This window comes from Vipera ursinii (assembly GCF_947247035.1).
Source record: "Vipera ursinii genome assembly, contig: scaffold_276, whole genome shotgun sequence".
In the NCBI taxonomy this organism is placed as follows: Eukaryota; Metazoa; Chordata; class Lepidosauria; order Squamata; family Viperidae; genus Vipera; species Vipera ursinii.
The window spans coordinates 1-14,286 of NW_028148424.1; the positions used below are offsets into that span (position 1 = coordinate 1).

At 44.9% G+C, this 14,286-nt stretch overlaps 1 protein-coding gene across 2 annotated transcripts; it reads left to right on the plus strand.

Moving 5' to 3' along the window:
* Positions 1-34: 34 nt before the first annotated feature.
* Positions 35-13,292, plus strand: PODXL (podocalyxin like). 2 transcript variants are annotated; one of them, XM_083380090.1, is made up of 4 exons: positions 35-173; positions 2,501-2,668; positions 4,443-6,563; positions 6,918-13,292. In XM_083380090.1, exons 2-3 carry the CDS (start codon positions 2,594-2,596, stop codon positions 4,635-4,637), a joined length of 270 nt encoding a protein of 89 aa, XP_083236216.1. In that variant the 5' UTR covers positions 35-173; positions 2,501-2,593; the 3' UTR covers positions 4,638-6,563; positions 6,918-13,292. The 2 variants fall into 2 exon arrangements, with proteins under 2 accessions (XP_083236216.1, XP_083236217.1); XM_083380091.1 differs by having other exon boundaries at positions 4,446-6,563.
* The last annotated feature ends 994 nt before the right edge of the window (positions 13,293-14,286 follow it).

Sequence of the window (14,286 nt, forward strand, 5' to 3'; positions counted from 1 at the left end):
TTTCCAGTTGCCTTTTGGAAAAGCATCTTTGGGATGTTTTGATAAGAACTGTTTCCTCTTCAAAGTCTACCTTCCCCTTTGATCCATTTGTTTATTTTTTATTTTTTTTTAGCACACTCTGTGGATGAGAATTATCCGAAGCGCTGGCTACAAAGAGGGCAGAACTGGAGAAGGTAAACAGGAAGTAGTTCTGGATAAGGTCCAGCCTCCTGTGTTTCAACCAGGACACGTTGTCCTCCAGATGTTGCTGAAAGACAAGTCCTGGTGGTCTTTCTGGGCCAGACTTGGCTTAGAATTGGAGTTGAAGAACATCAAGAGCAGGGGTCTTCAGACTTGGCCCTGTGATGACTTGTAGACTTCAACTCCCAGAATTCCTCAGCCAGGCACGCGTGCCTGGCTGAGGAATTCTGGGAGTTAAAGTCCACAAGTCATCAAAGGGCCAAGTTTGAAGACCCCCTGATCAAGAGGGTTATAAGTGATTCACACAAATTTAAGCCATATCTGGAACATAGGAGAACTGCCTTTTTCACAACCTCAGTGACAGCCAGAGACATTTCAATGCCTGGTTAGAAGAGAGCTTCTCACAATTAAATCAAGATGTGTGTCGACATTTTGACCTCACCGTGACTTGTTATGGACACTGCTGCTGAGGAAAAATTTGAGTCATTCTCTTAATAAGCAATAATTATCTTCCAAATCTTGGTGTGTGTTTTTTCCCCACCACTTGTAAGTCAGGAGGGAATTCTGTTTCATAAATATGGGGAAATGTATTCTTCTTTCCTAGTTATTCCACCTGAGGCAGGGGTGTCCAACCTTGGCAACTTCAAGACCTGTGGAACATCACCTCCCAGAATCCCCCAGCCAGCCATGCTTGCTAGTGAATTCTGGGAATTGAAGTCCGCAAGGCTGAAAGTCACCAAGGTTCGACACCCCTGATCTCATGTCATATCAGTCTTCTCAAAGTTGGGGTTCTCCAGAAGCGCTGGACTACAACTCTCATCATTTTCCCCTTGGTCCTTACAAGACAGGGGTCTTCCAACTTGGCCCGTTTATGACTTGTGGACTTCCAGAATTCCTCAGCCAGGCACGTGTGAAGTCCACAAGTCATAAAAGGGCCAAGTTGGAAGACCCCTGACTTGTGGGCTTCAACTTCCAAAATTCCTCAGCCAGCATGTCTGGCTGAGGAATTCTGGGAGTTGAAGTCCACAAGTCATAAAAGAGCCAAGTTTGAAGACCCCTGGTCTGAGACATGGGAATTGGGGTCCTGTCCTTTGGTGAGTTCCACGTTTGAGAAGCTTATCACCAGGTACTATCTGGGTGAACCCAGACAGCTGTTTAGTGACATACCAGGCGTCCATTCCACGTTCTCATGAGTCACCAAAGGAGACGCCAGTGAGTGACTTTTTGGAGGCCCACCACAACTGCTACTAGACCCATGGCAACTCTTCCCCTTGGAAGGAAACTTTCACCCCCGTTCTGAATTAGCACGTGGTGGCAACACGTATGACGAAGCAGAAAGCATCCTGAAGAGCATCCTGGTCCCATTTATTTCTCCCTGCCCTTCATTTTAACCAAAGTTTGAGGCTCACCACATCATCCATGGTGAGGCTGAGCTTCTTCTGCAAGCTGCCCTTTCAGGTTGGCTTGACGTGGCCAGCCTCAAACGTGGATTCAGTGCAATGTCGAACATCTGAAAAAACGTTCTATAGAGGTGGTACGTTGTGTGGACCAGCGTGCCTAATTTGCAGGCAGCCCTCGGCTTCGTTTAATGACATTCATAATTACAGTGGTGCTTATGATCATTTCTGTCTCTCCCTGTGTCCCGTGATCAGAATCCAGGTGCTTGACAACCACATGCATTTATGATTTTGCAAGTCCTGCCTGCAGTTACGGTGATAAGTCAAGGTTTCTATCTATAAATAGAGAGAGCCTTGGTGGAGCAGTGGGCTAATGCCTCCTTAAGTAACACCAGCTGCCTGCAATTAGTGCAGGTTCGAGTCCCACCAGGCTCAAGGTTGACTCAGCCTTCCATCCTTCCGAGGTAGGTAAAAGGAGGACCCAGATTGTTGGGGGCAATTAAGCTGACTTTGTAATAATGCCGCTTGGGGTGTGTGTGTGAAAGCCCTAATAAGCAGGCATATACATAGAATGAAGGCTACTGCTAAGCTTGTAAGCCGCCCTGAGTCTTCGGAGAAGGGCGGGATATAAATGGAATTAAAAAATTTTTAAAAATAAAAATAAATAAATGAGGGCTCCTTCCTTGGTGCTCTCTGAGCTTGGTTATTTTCTTGCAGAAGTTTCATTGCCCAAACTAACATTGTCCACGCTCAACAACCCAGCTCGGAAACCACCCAGGACCCCTCATTTCAGCCCTGAGCTACAGGTATTCTCCTTTATCGGTACTAGCTGCAAAGCCCTCCTTGAAATTCGTAGAGTATTCAAAAGAGAGGTCTCTGTTTGCCTGAAGTCAGCCATTCAGCTGATATCTTTTTTTTCACAGCTTGGCGTTAACAACATCACCTATGGGGGCCAAGTCCTGGATGCCGAGTTCAAGGATCATCTGAGCCTTCCTCTCATAATCACCATCATCTGCATGGCCGCCTCTCTGCTCCTCGTGGCTGCCATCTACGGCTGCTGTCACCAACGTATTTCTCAGAGAAAGGACCAGGTAAGTGGGTATGTCCAGTCTAATGAAGAGAAGGACAAGGGGGGGGCATGATAGCAGCGTTCCAGTATCTCAGGGGCTGCCCCAAAGAAGAGGGAGTCAAGCTATTCTCCAAAGCACCTCAAGACAGGACAAGAAGCAACGGATGGTAACTAACCAAAGAGAGAAGCAACCTAGAACTAAGGAGAAACTTTCTGACTGTTAGAACAATTAACCAGTGGAACCACCTGCCTCTAGAAGCTGTGAATGCTCCAACACTGGAAGTTTTTAAGAAGAGACTGGCCAACCATTTGTATGAAATGGTATAGGGTTTCTTCCCTGAGCAGGGGGTTGGACTAGATGACCTCCAAGGTCCCTTCCAACATTATTATTATTATTATTATTATTATTATTATTATTATTATTATTATTATTATTATTATTATTATTATTATTATTATTATTGACAGTTTAAGCCATCTCTGCTAACTCCCATCAACTTTTGCAACCGGCAACTGGCTCGTATTTTATGACGGTCGCAGTGTCCCAGGTTTGCAGACGAGCAAAGTCCAGGGGGAAGCCAGATTCCCTGAACAACCGTGCGATTAACGTAACCACTGCAGTGATTCACTTAACAACTGTGGCGAGGAGGGTTGTAACATGGGGCAAAAACTCAGTTCGCTTAGTTGCTTAAGCCACAGAAATTTTGGGTTCACTGAGGTCGTAAGTTGGGGACCACCTGTATAGCGCATGGGTTGGAGACCCAGCAAAGCATGGGAGCTACCGTATTTCCCTGAATATTAGACCCAGCCGGAAAATAAGCCCTAGCATGATTTTTCAGGACGCTCGTAATATAAGCCCCACCCCAAAAATAAGCCCCAGTTGAGATCATCAGCCATTTGGTACCGTATTTCCCCAAATATAAGCCCCAACTGGAAAATAAGCCCTGGCGTGATTTTTCAGGACGCTCATAATATAAGCCCCACCCCAAAAATAAGCCCCAGTTGAGAGCATCAGCCATTTGGTACCGTATTTCCCCAAATATAAGCCCCAACTGGAAAATAAGCCCTGGCGTGATTTTTCAGGACGCTCATAATATAAGCCCCACCCCAAAAATAAGCCCCAGTTGAGATCATCAGCCATTTGGTACCGTATTTCTCCAAATATAAGCCCCAACTGGAAAATAAGCCCTGGCGTGATTTTTTAGGACGCTCGTAATATAAGCCCCACCCCAAAAAATAAGCCCCAGTTGAGATCATCAGCCATTTGGTACCGTATTTCTCCAAATATAAGCCCCAACTGGAAAATAAGCCCTGGCGTGATTTTTCAGGACGCTCATAATATAAGCCCCACCCCAAAAATAAGCCCCAGTTGAGATCATCAGCCATTTGGTACCGTATTTCTCCAAATATAAGCCCCAACTGGAAAATAAGCCCTGGCGTGATTTTTTAGGATGCTCGTAATATAAGCCCCACCCCAAAAAATAAGCCCCAGTTGAGATCATCAGCCATTTGGTACCGTATTTCTCCAAATATAAGCCCCAACTGGAAAATAAGCCCTGGCGTGATTTTTCAGGACGCTCGTAATATAAGCCCCACCCCAAAAAATAAGCCCCAGTTGAGATCGTCAGCTATTTGGTACCGTATTTCCCCAGATATAAGCCCCAACTGGAAAATAAGTCCTAATGCGTCTTTTTGGAGCCAAAGTTAATATAAGATCCGGTCTTATTTTGGGGTGAAATCCCATCGTGATGACTCCCTCCCATCTCCCTGACGTGTCCGCCTTTCCTTCTATCCAGCAGCGCCTGACGGAGGAACTGCACACCATCGAGAACGGCTACCACGATAACCCCACCTTGGAAGTGATGGAGACACTATCCGACATGCAGGAAAAGAAGGTGAACTTGAACGGGGAGCTGGGAGACAGCTGGATTGTGCCCATGGACAGTCTCACCAAGGACGATCTGGAGGAGGAAGAAGACACCCATTTATAAGCGGTGGGGGTGTGCTGCTGTTGTGTTTTTTTTTAAGAAAAGGAAAGAAAAAAAAGAGGAGAGGAGGAGATGGGAGCGTAGAAAGAAAGAAAGAAAGCTGGAACTTTGTGCTAAGCAGCTCTCTTGCACCCCCCCCCCAACCTCGCCTCAAATGTCCGTAAAGATGAACAACTCAAATCTTCAGCCACAAGTGCCGATGCGGGAAAGATGGGCCTCTTCGCAAATCTGGAAAGACAATCTCCGCTTTGGGCCGTAGCGCGACCCGCCACCGTGCGTAACGAGCTGGGTGTGCTTGGCCTTCAAACGTGGGGTGCATAAAGTGAAGTTTTGGACAAGGGACCCAGGGATGTGTGTGTGTGTGTGTGTGTGTGTGTGTGTGTGTGTGAAAGTTGCAGCTCTCAGCAGGGGAGAGCAAAGCACTTCGCACTGGGGCGTCAGGAAAGCGGGAAGCGCAGCAAGTTTTTGGAGACCAGCTTTTACATCCACAATTAAATGTGGTTTTGGGAGATTCTCCGTCATCCAGGTCACGGTTGTCCCGAAAGTGCTTTTTTTTTTTTTTTGAAAAGGTGAATGGACTTTGTTTCTTTCTTGGAAGATGTTTCGCTTCTCATCCCAAGAAGCTTCTTCAGTTCTGACTGAATGGTGGAGGATGGAAGGATTTCTATTCCTTGCAGTCATCTGGTCATTAGTACTCTTTCTGAGAGTCATTGAAGCCGCTTGGAGGCTTAACTGTGGCCTGAGGGTCCCTTGAGTGGTGCAAAGGGGTTGTGGAGCCTTCTTGGAACTGCTGACAGGACTGTGTTGTAAACAGGAGCCGTGTGTGTGTGTGTGTGTGTGTGTGTGTGTGTGTGTGTCTCGTATCCCTCCCTGTTGAGTGAGGGCTGTTCAGTCTTAATGTAGATGGCCTCTTTGACAACCATTTGTCAAAGATAGACCTCCAAGTGGCCTCAACGACTGACTGCAGATGACTGCAAGGAACAGAAATCCTTCCATTCCCCCACCATTCAGTCAGAACTAAAGAAGCTTCTTGGATGAGAAGCGAAACGTCTTCAAGGAAAAACAACGTCCGGTTGCCTTTTTGAAAAAAAAAAACACCTTTGGGGCATCCACAATCCAATAAAAGGAGAAGCAGAATGTATGGGAGTGGGAGGGGGGGATATTCATCGATGTGCAAGGCTGGGGTGGAGAAACTGGTTGGGTTTAATTTTGCCGTAAAAAGGCCAGCGATGCTAAGTCCAGCCCAGACTGAAACCGTCATCTTGAAGAAGGAAGGGGTTAGCAGTGCCTTGAAAATGGACGCACAATTGATCCTGCTTGCAGTTCTCCCCAGCTGCGGGGACTGCAAATTCTACAGGTCTCCTCTGTGTGTGTGTGTGTGTGTGTGTGTGTGTGTGTGTGTTTTGGGCAGTTACAACCATTCATCCTTCCTTTCCTTGCCTTATCCACAGACACCTACATATATTCCATTTAAGGGGACTGATGAAGGAATGAATGAGCAGTTGGTCAAGGTTATCCCCACATCCTTTCCCATATAGGTCCATGATGGCTTTGTAGAACCATGAAGATAGGAAGGGATCTTCGGAGAGCATCTAATGCAGAGTTTCCCAATCCTGGCAACTGTAAAATGTGCGGACTTCAACTCCCAGAATTCCCCAGCCAGCTGCTTCCAACCAAAAGACAAAGATTCTCGCAGTCTTCTTTAACTAGATTTATTGAAAGGGGGGAAAGAGTTCAGTTGTAGAAATCTTGGCCGCCGGATACATTTACAATAGCACCTCATTTATCTTTATTTCTGGTGGAGCTTTCTTGATCCTCTCCCTAACCATCCACGGTGCACTGGGGAGACCGCTATTCATGGACCAGGAAGAATATGGGGAAGTTTTGTACTTCTCATATCGGCTGTTTTTCAACCTTGGCAACTTTAAAGTGGGTGGACTTCAACTTCCAGAATTCCCCAGCTAGTTGCTTCCAACCAAAAGACAAAGATTCTCGCAGTCTTCTTTAACTAGATTTATTGAAATGGGGGAAAGAGTTCAGTTGTAGAAATCTTGGCCGCTGGATACATTTACAATAGCACCTCATTTATCTTTGTTTCTGGTGGAGCTTTCTTGATCCTCTCCCTAACCATCCACGGTGCACTGGGGAGACCGCTATTCATGGACCAGGAAGAATATGGGGAAGATTTGTACTTGTCCTATCGTCGTTTCTCAACCTTGGCAACTTTAAAGGATGTGGACTTCAGTTCCCAGAATTCTGCCTGGGGAATTCTGGGAACTGAAGTCCACAAATCTTAAAAGTTGCTAAGGTTGAAAAAAAAACAGTCAAAGTATTTGGCAAACTTTACGATATCTTCAAAGGCTTGGAGAAACTCGTAATATATGCCAGGGTAAGTGAGGCCAGCCAACTCGGGGTTTACACCAGATTGGCTGGTCTTCTCAAACAACATAGTGTGGTGGTGGCCTTTTGGGTTGGGGGGGGGGCTTTTTTGCAAGCAAAGAGACTTCCAGAAACTGTTTGCAGAACCCACCCGAACATCTGCGTGGTCAGTGGTTGTCCTTTGAGGAATTGATTGGGAACCCGGCCAGAATAGGAAAGCTAGCAAAACGAACGCCGCAGCTGACGAGTGCCAAATTTTTGCCTTAAAAAGAGAGAGAGAGCCCTTTATTTGTGCCTAAGGATCTCTGATTTTTTTTAGGGGAGTAAAACGTTGCCAGTAATTTGCAGCTAGACCACAAGAGAGGCCGTTTCGTTTCTCGCTTCCAAGCGAGTGGAGGGAAAAAAAATCACCTCTGTAGATTTATTAGTGGGCTTTTATTGCTAGCGTGGAAGATTTTCGGGATCCTGGCAGGACGATCGGGAGATTTTTGCATCGCTCCGGCCGCTTTTGGACCGTTGTACAGCGTTTATCACGGAAAACATAGCGTGGCATCTTTCCGATGTGGCAAACGGGGTTTTCCGAATGACAAATTTAAGCCAAAGCAATCCTTTAACCCAGGCAATCCTCAAGTTACGACAATTCATTTAGTGACCATAAGTTATAACGGCACTGGGGGGGAAAAAAGTGACTTACAACCTGTTTTTCACACTTCTGACCTTTTCCGCATCCCCAGGATCACTTGATCAAAATTCGGACGCTTGGAAAATGGCTTGTACTTCTGACGGTTACAGTGATCCCCTTTTGCGACCTTCTGACAAGCAATGCCAATGGGGAAGCCGGATTCGCTTAACGCCGGTGTTACTAACTTAACAACTGCAGCGATTCCCTTAAGAACTGTGGCAAGAAAGGTCGTGAAATGGGGCAAAAATTCAACCGCTGTCTTGCTTAGTGGCGGAAAAGTGAGGCTCAGTCGCGGCCGTAAGCCGAGGACTACCTCGGATGGGGGAAATAAATGGATGCTTGCCTCCCTGACGTGTCTTTGAGACGAGCAAGGTTGCGGTCCCACGGCCCTACTCCGGAGCCCATCAATGCAGCCCTTTTCAACTCGTCTTTGCAGGGAAGACAAGGAAGTGGGAAGACATTAGGCCTGCCAAGGAAAATAATTGGAAGGAAACTGCTGAAAGAAACGATAAAAAATGACCAAAGGCTTGTTAATCATGAAACCCGGGCAAAAAACCCGCCCGCTCGTAAGATCTTTGGGAACACAAAAGAGATAACAGGATGGGTGGACTCTCAGATGCTTCCTTAAAAGATGGATTTATGGTGCCTAAATGTTGAAAATGTGGCTTTTTTATGAAGAAGGACAAAGGGTTCTTTGGCATTCCCTGTTAGAAATAGGATTTATTCAGATGTTTATAATAATAAACTTGGAAGGGACCTTGGAGGTCATCTAGTCCAACCCCCTTATAACATTTCAGACAAATGGCTGTCCAGTCTCTTCTTAAAAACTTCCAGTGTTGGAGCATTCACAGCTTCTGGAGGAAGGTTGTTCCACTGGTTAATTGTTCTCACTGTCAGGAAGTTTCTCCTTAGTTCCAGGTTGCTTCTCTCCTTGATCAGTTTCCATCCGTTGCTTCTTGTCCTGCCTTCAGGCGCTTTGGAGAATAGCTTGACTCCCTCTTCTTTGGGGCAGCCCCTGAGATATTGGAATACTTTGTGTAAGTGGGAAGTCACAGTCCTGGAGGATGGGCGGCAGACCTTAAGCCGTTGGCGATCCATCCTCAGCTCTGACCTCAAAAATCAGGGCGTGTTTTTAATAAAACACCTTTTATTCATGGCTAGAAAAACGAGGTGGGGAGAAAGGAGTTTAACATGTATTAGTAAATTCAGTGTTGGAACCCAGACTATACGTTAGTGATAAAAAAAATATTAAGCATTTGTGATTATAAAAAAAATAAAAATAAAATCGGAGTGTTTTTCAATCTCGGCCACTTGGAAGACTTCAACTCCCAGAATCCCCCAGCCAGCCAAGGGTGGTGAAAGGCTGAAGTAGAGATTCCTATTACTAGAACTTAATTTGCCATTGGAGATGGAGGTAAGACAGACCTAGTTCATCCAACAGAAAAAGCCCAAATATTGGTTTGGCTGTGGCATTTTTGCTTCTGGTCTAAGATTAAGAAGGTGATGTGCCCCCAGCAAATGGTTTATTCTGCAAAGCAGGCCTAAGCAAATAATGGCTTAATGTAGACTGTGAGCAGAGGCTGATGACACAAACTTTCATGGCTATGTCCATCCGCAGGTAGTCCTCAACATAACGACCAAAATCGAACCCCAGATTTTCATTGCTGAGCAAGACAGTTGTTTTGCTCTGTGTTACGACCTTTCTTGACTCATTTGTTAAGTCAGGCCCTGCAGCTGTTAAGTTAGTCGCATGCATGTTTAGGGAATCTGACTTCGCTCGTCGGAAGGTGGCAAAAAGCCATCATGTCACCCTGGGACGCTGCAACCGTCATAAGTACATGCCTGTTGCCGAGCCTCTGAATTTTTGATCAGGTCATCCTGGGGACGCTGCCGCCGTCGTAAGTATGAAAAGCAGTCATGAGTCACCAATTTCAGTGCCGTCGTAATTTCGAACGGTCACTGAATGAAGGGTTGTAAGTCAAGGACTTACCCGTCCGTGGTCCATTGGGAACCGGTCCACACGAGTGGTCAGCAAGTGCGCAAAAGCTCCATTGGTCCATCTGTGGGTTTAAGTTGGGTACGCAAAACCAGCCCCTCCCCCCACTCCACTCACCGCCGACGGTCCACGGTGTTGGAAAGATTGGGGACCACTGCTGTAAAGCACTGCGGGGTGATAAATTGCTATTTAAACTTGTCTGGCGGTTGAGACATCCTTCACTAAAGGAGTTTAAAATTCAAACCGCAGAAGCCAGAGGTCCCCCACCTTTTGGGCACCAGGGACCAGTAGCATGGAGAGAGGTGTTTCCATGGACCGGAGGGGGCGTGGTTTTGTGTGCTGCCTGCATCCTGCGGATAGGTCTTTGCTGGTTTGTACGGACCGGTTGCTGGCATGCCGTGGCCCGGTACTGGTCCACGGACCCGGGGTTGGGGACCCACGATTTAGAGCAGGGGTCTTCAAACTTGGCCCTTTTATGACTTGTGGACTTCAACTCCCAGAATTCCTCAGCCAGCAAAGCTGGCTGAGGAATTCTGGGAGTTGAAGTCCACAAGTCATAAAAGGGCCAAGTTTGAAGACCCCTGATTTAGAGCAAACCCCTGTACAAAGCCTTCTCAACGATTCATTCCGTTGGCTTCAATTGAGTTTTGGGACACCACCAATGTAGTTTTTTTCCTGGGATCCGTGTTACAGAAAAGGAGGTGGAGCGTGGCGACCTCAAGAAAGAAGGATTTGCTAACTAACCTCCATTCAGCAATGGATTAAATAGAAACACAGGCTGTATGTAGCTTTGCTTACTTTGGAGATGAAGTATTTCAAATTTTTTTTCTCCCTTCCTCACTGACAAATCCTGTATGCAAATCAAAAGGGCAATCTACCAATTTAACCTGGGACAGATCTTTAGGGTAAAAACATTCCCAATTAGCAAGTTAAGGATCAAATCATCTGCCCTCATCTGCCTGCAGGGTTGTTGGGTTGGTGTTTTTTTTTGGTGGGTTACTACTGTGCCTATCGTGTTTTGTAGTGCGCATAAGAAGCAAAGTTAAGGATTGGGGGCAGGCGCTAAATGAAATGAGAAGCGGTCTCGTTGGAAGAGTAAAAATCAAGCCGCTTTGCTCTGACTTTCCCGTCAGAGATCCTGTGGTGGGCCACCTCCCCAAAATTCAAGATAGGTTGATTATTTATTTCTGAGCTTAAAAACAAACTTCCGGGCTCATCCTTCTCTTTCTAAAGCTTGGAAAGGACTCAAATTAAGGTTAAAACTCTTGTATAGCTCAGGGTTCTTCAAACATGGCCCTTTTCTGACTTGTGGACTTCAACTTCCACAAGTCATAACAGGGCCAAGTTTGGAGAACCCCGGTATAGTTAATCCTCGACTTGACAAGGACTTAACAGTACAGTTCTGTGGCTACGTGAGGCATTTGTGGAAATTTGCCTCATTTTACCACCTTTTTTGCCAGTCACTAAGCGAATCACTGCAGTTGTTAGTAACACGGTCGTTAAGCGAATCTGGCTTCCCCCCCCCTCATTGACTTTGCCTGTCAAAAGGTCGCAAGTGGAGATCACGTGACCTCAGGACACTGCGACCATCCTAAACGCCAAGCGTACGAATTTCGATCAGGGAACCGTGGGGGGGTGGGGGTGCTGCGACGGTTGCGTGAAAAACATTCCCGAGTCACTTTTTCCAGTGCTGCTGTAACTTTAAAAGGTCACTAAACGAAACCGTCATACGCCGAAGACGACCTATAACGATTCCAGCTCAGAACATTTGAACCCTTCCATGCGTCTAATGAATGTGCTTCCAACGCCTCTTTTCATGCTTTTAAAAATGTGCAATTGGGCCATTGGATGGCGTGTTAAGCCTTAAGCGAGATTTAAATCTGTGTGTGTGTGTGTGTGTGTGTGTGTGTGTGTGTGGTGTGTTGCGTGTTGCAGCTTACTGGGCTTCTATTTTTGTAATCTGAATGGACTGTGGCATATCTTTTAGCCCCTTTTGATTGTAATAAAAAAAATGGCAGCGCTGCACCCAACACTGTATAAGTTTTTCCCGGCAAATTTTGTGCCGAAACAGGAGTCAAGTATACACTGGAATTCTTTAAAAAAAAAGAGAGAGAGAGATGGCTGTAAAAAGCATGGTTACATTTTCCTACAAAGTATATTTTGATGACATTGCTTATTACTGTCAAATAAAAAGAAATTCTTTTTGTGAAGGGTTGACTTCTTCGCTTGCCGATATATTAGCTACTTGTGGGGCGAGGATGTAGTTTCAGAACCAAGCCTTGCGTCTTCTTTTCTCCCAAATTTTAAAATTTGGCCCATGGCCGGACTTAACCACCCACACCACCCCCAAACTCAGTCCAGATGTAATTGTAGTATTCACATTGATTATGGGAACTATTCTAGAAGTGTTTCATAGTTTTAAAAGGAGAACAACAAAGATGGAGAGGGTTTTTTTTAAAAAAAAAAAAGATGAAAAAACTTGACAAAAGAAATTGACAAAATTCTGGACAGAAATGCTGCTGAAAATTCAAAACTCTCTAAAGCCAGGCTTGAGCACGGATGGATTTTAATGTTATTTTTAGAATAGAATAGAATAGAATAGAATAGAATAGAATAGAATAGAATAGAATAGAATAGAATAGAATAGAATAGAATAGAATAGAATAGAATAGAATAGAATATATGGAATGGAATGGAATTACAAGGAATGGAATAGAATAGAATAGAATAGAATAGAATAGAATAGAATAGAATAGAATAGAATAGAATAGAATAGAATAGAAAATATGGAATGGAATGGAATAGAATAGAATAGAAAATATGGAATGGAATAGAATAGAATAGAATAGAATAGAATAGAATAGAATAGAATAGAATAGAATAGAAAATATGGAATGGAATGGAATTACAAGGAATGGAATAGAATAGAATAAAAAATATGGAATGGAATAGAATAGAATAGAAAATATGGAATGGAATAGAATTACATGGAATGGAATAGAATAGAATAGAAAGAATAGAAAATATGGAATGGAATGGAATTACAAGGAATGGAATAGAATAGAAAATATGGAATGGAATGGAATTACAAGGAATGGAATAGAATAGAATAGAATAGAATAGAATAGAATAGAATAGAATAGAATAGAAAAAATGTGGAATGGAATGGAATGCAACAGAAAAGAACAGAATAGAAGCTGGAAAGGGACCTTGGAGGTCTTCTAGTCCAACCCCACTTAGGCAGGAAAACCCTATACCATTTTTGATCAGGTGAGGATGCTAAGTGAAAACAAAAGTCATTAAATCACTTTTTTCAGTGGCACTGTAACTTCGAACGGTCGCTAAATAAATAGCTGCAAGCCGAGGACTATCACGACAGATGAAAGGGCAAGAGGAGACGCGTTCAAGAAATAGCTGTTGCGGGAATCCAAGTTCGGCGTAATTTCTTTTTATTAAGAAAAAAAAAATGAACAAAATACATTCTCTCTCCGTATATACATTACATACAGCAAAATTCTACATTGGGAATTGCTCTTCTGACCCCAAAGTCACTCTTGCACACATCGTCAACCTGGCGGAACAATCGCACGTCCGGAAGATGCAGGAAGCGGAAAGCAACGGGGAAAGGACATCTGAAGAGGCCCACAGCGGTCGGCACGGCAGGAAAAAAGGCTTCGCACGTGTGCGCCGAGCGGGTGGCGAATCAAAAAGAGCTGGGAGGAGCTTTGTTGACAAAAGTGGAGGTGACAACCCATGGGACACAATCTGCCGGGCCTAGGGGTTATCCCACAAGCACGTTGTGTTCAATCGGGGGGGGGGGGTGTCTTCAAACTCGGGCCCTTGGATGACTTGTGGACTTGCAACTCCCAGAATTCCTCAACCAGGCACGAATTCTGGGAGTTGAAGTCCACACGTCATCAACGGGCCAAGCTTGAAGACACACACACACACACACACACACACACACACACACCCGTCTTAAATGGCTATGCACACTTTGGTATGATTTACACCAGGGGTCTCCAAACTTTAAAGGCCACTTTAAAGATTTGTGGACTTGGGAGTTGAAGTCCAGAAGTCTTAAAACGGTCCGGTCTAGAGACTCCTGGTTTACACAATCTGGCTGGATTGTATTTTTAAGCTCATCCTAGCGGGGACCAAATAGCTTTTGATTCCTTTGGTACGAAAATGCCTTTGGCTCGCTCTGCCTCTAACCTTTTTTCTTTTAAAAAAAATTAAAATAATTAAAATTAAAATTAACTTCCCACGCCTTCCTCTGTCACTCGTGATCCTTCAAATTGCTTCTCCCACCTGAGGCATCCAAAAGCACCTGGTCGGAGAAAACGGCCGTAGGACCAAGAACTGAGGCTTATGTCAAACATAAACCAATCAAAACCCGCTTCTAAAATATCTCCTCTTTCACACACACACACACACACACACACACACACACTTTGAAGAGCACCTCCCTTCTTTCGTTTCACTCCTGGAGAAGACCAAGTTGAATTCCAACCCTTGCCATTTTTTTCCCAAAGCCACGTCCAGCTCAGCAGCTTCGGATGGATTTATATTGCTTTCTCACGTCTTTCCCCAGA

Bases quoted from the DNA above. Each gene is read 5' to 3' on its own strand.
- PODXL (XM_083380090.1), top strand. From the start codon at position 2,594: ATGGCCGCCTCTCTGCTCCTCGTGGCTGCCATCTACGGCTGCTGTCAC. The intron at 2,669-4,442 runs GTAAGTGGGTAT...CCTTCTATCCAG, and splicing joins TTTCTCAGAGAAAGGACCAG to CAGCGCCTGACGGAGGAACT.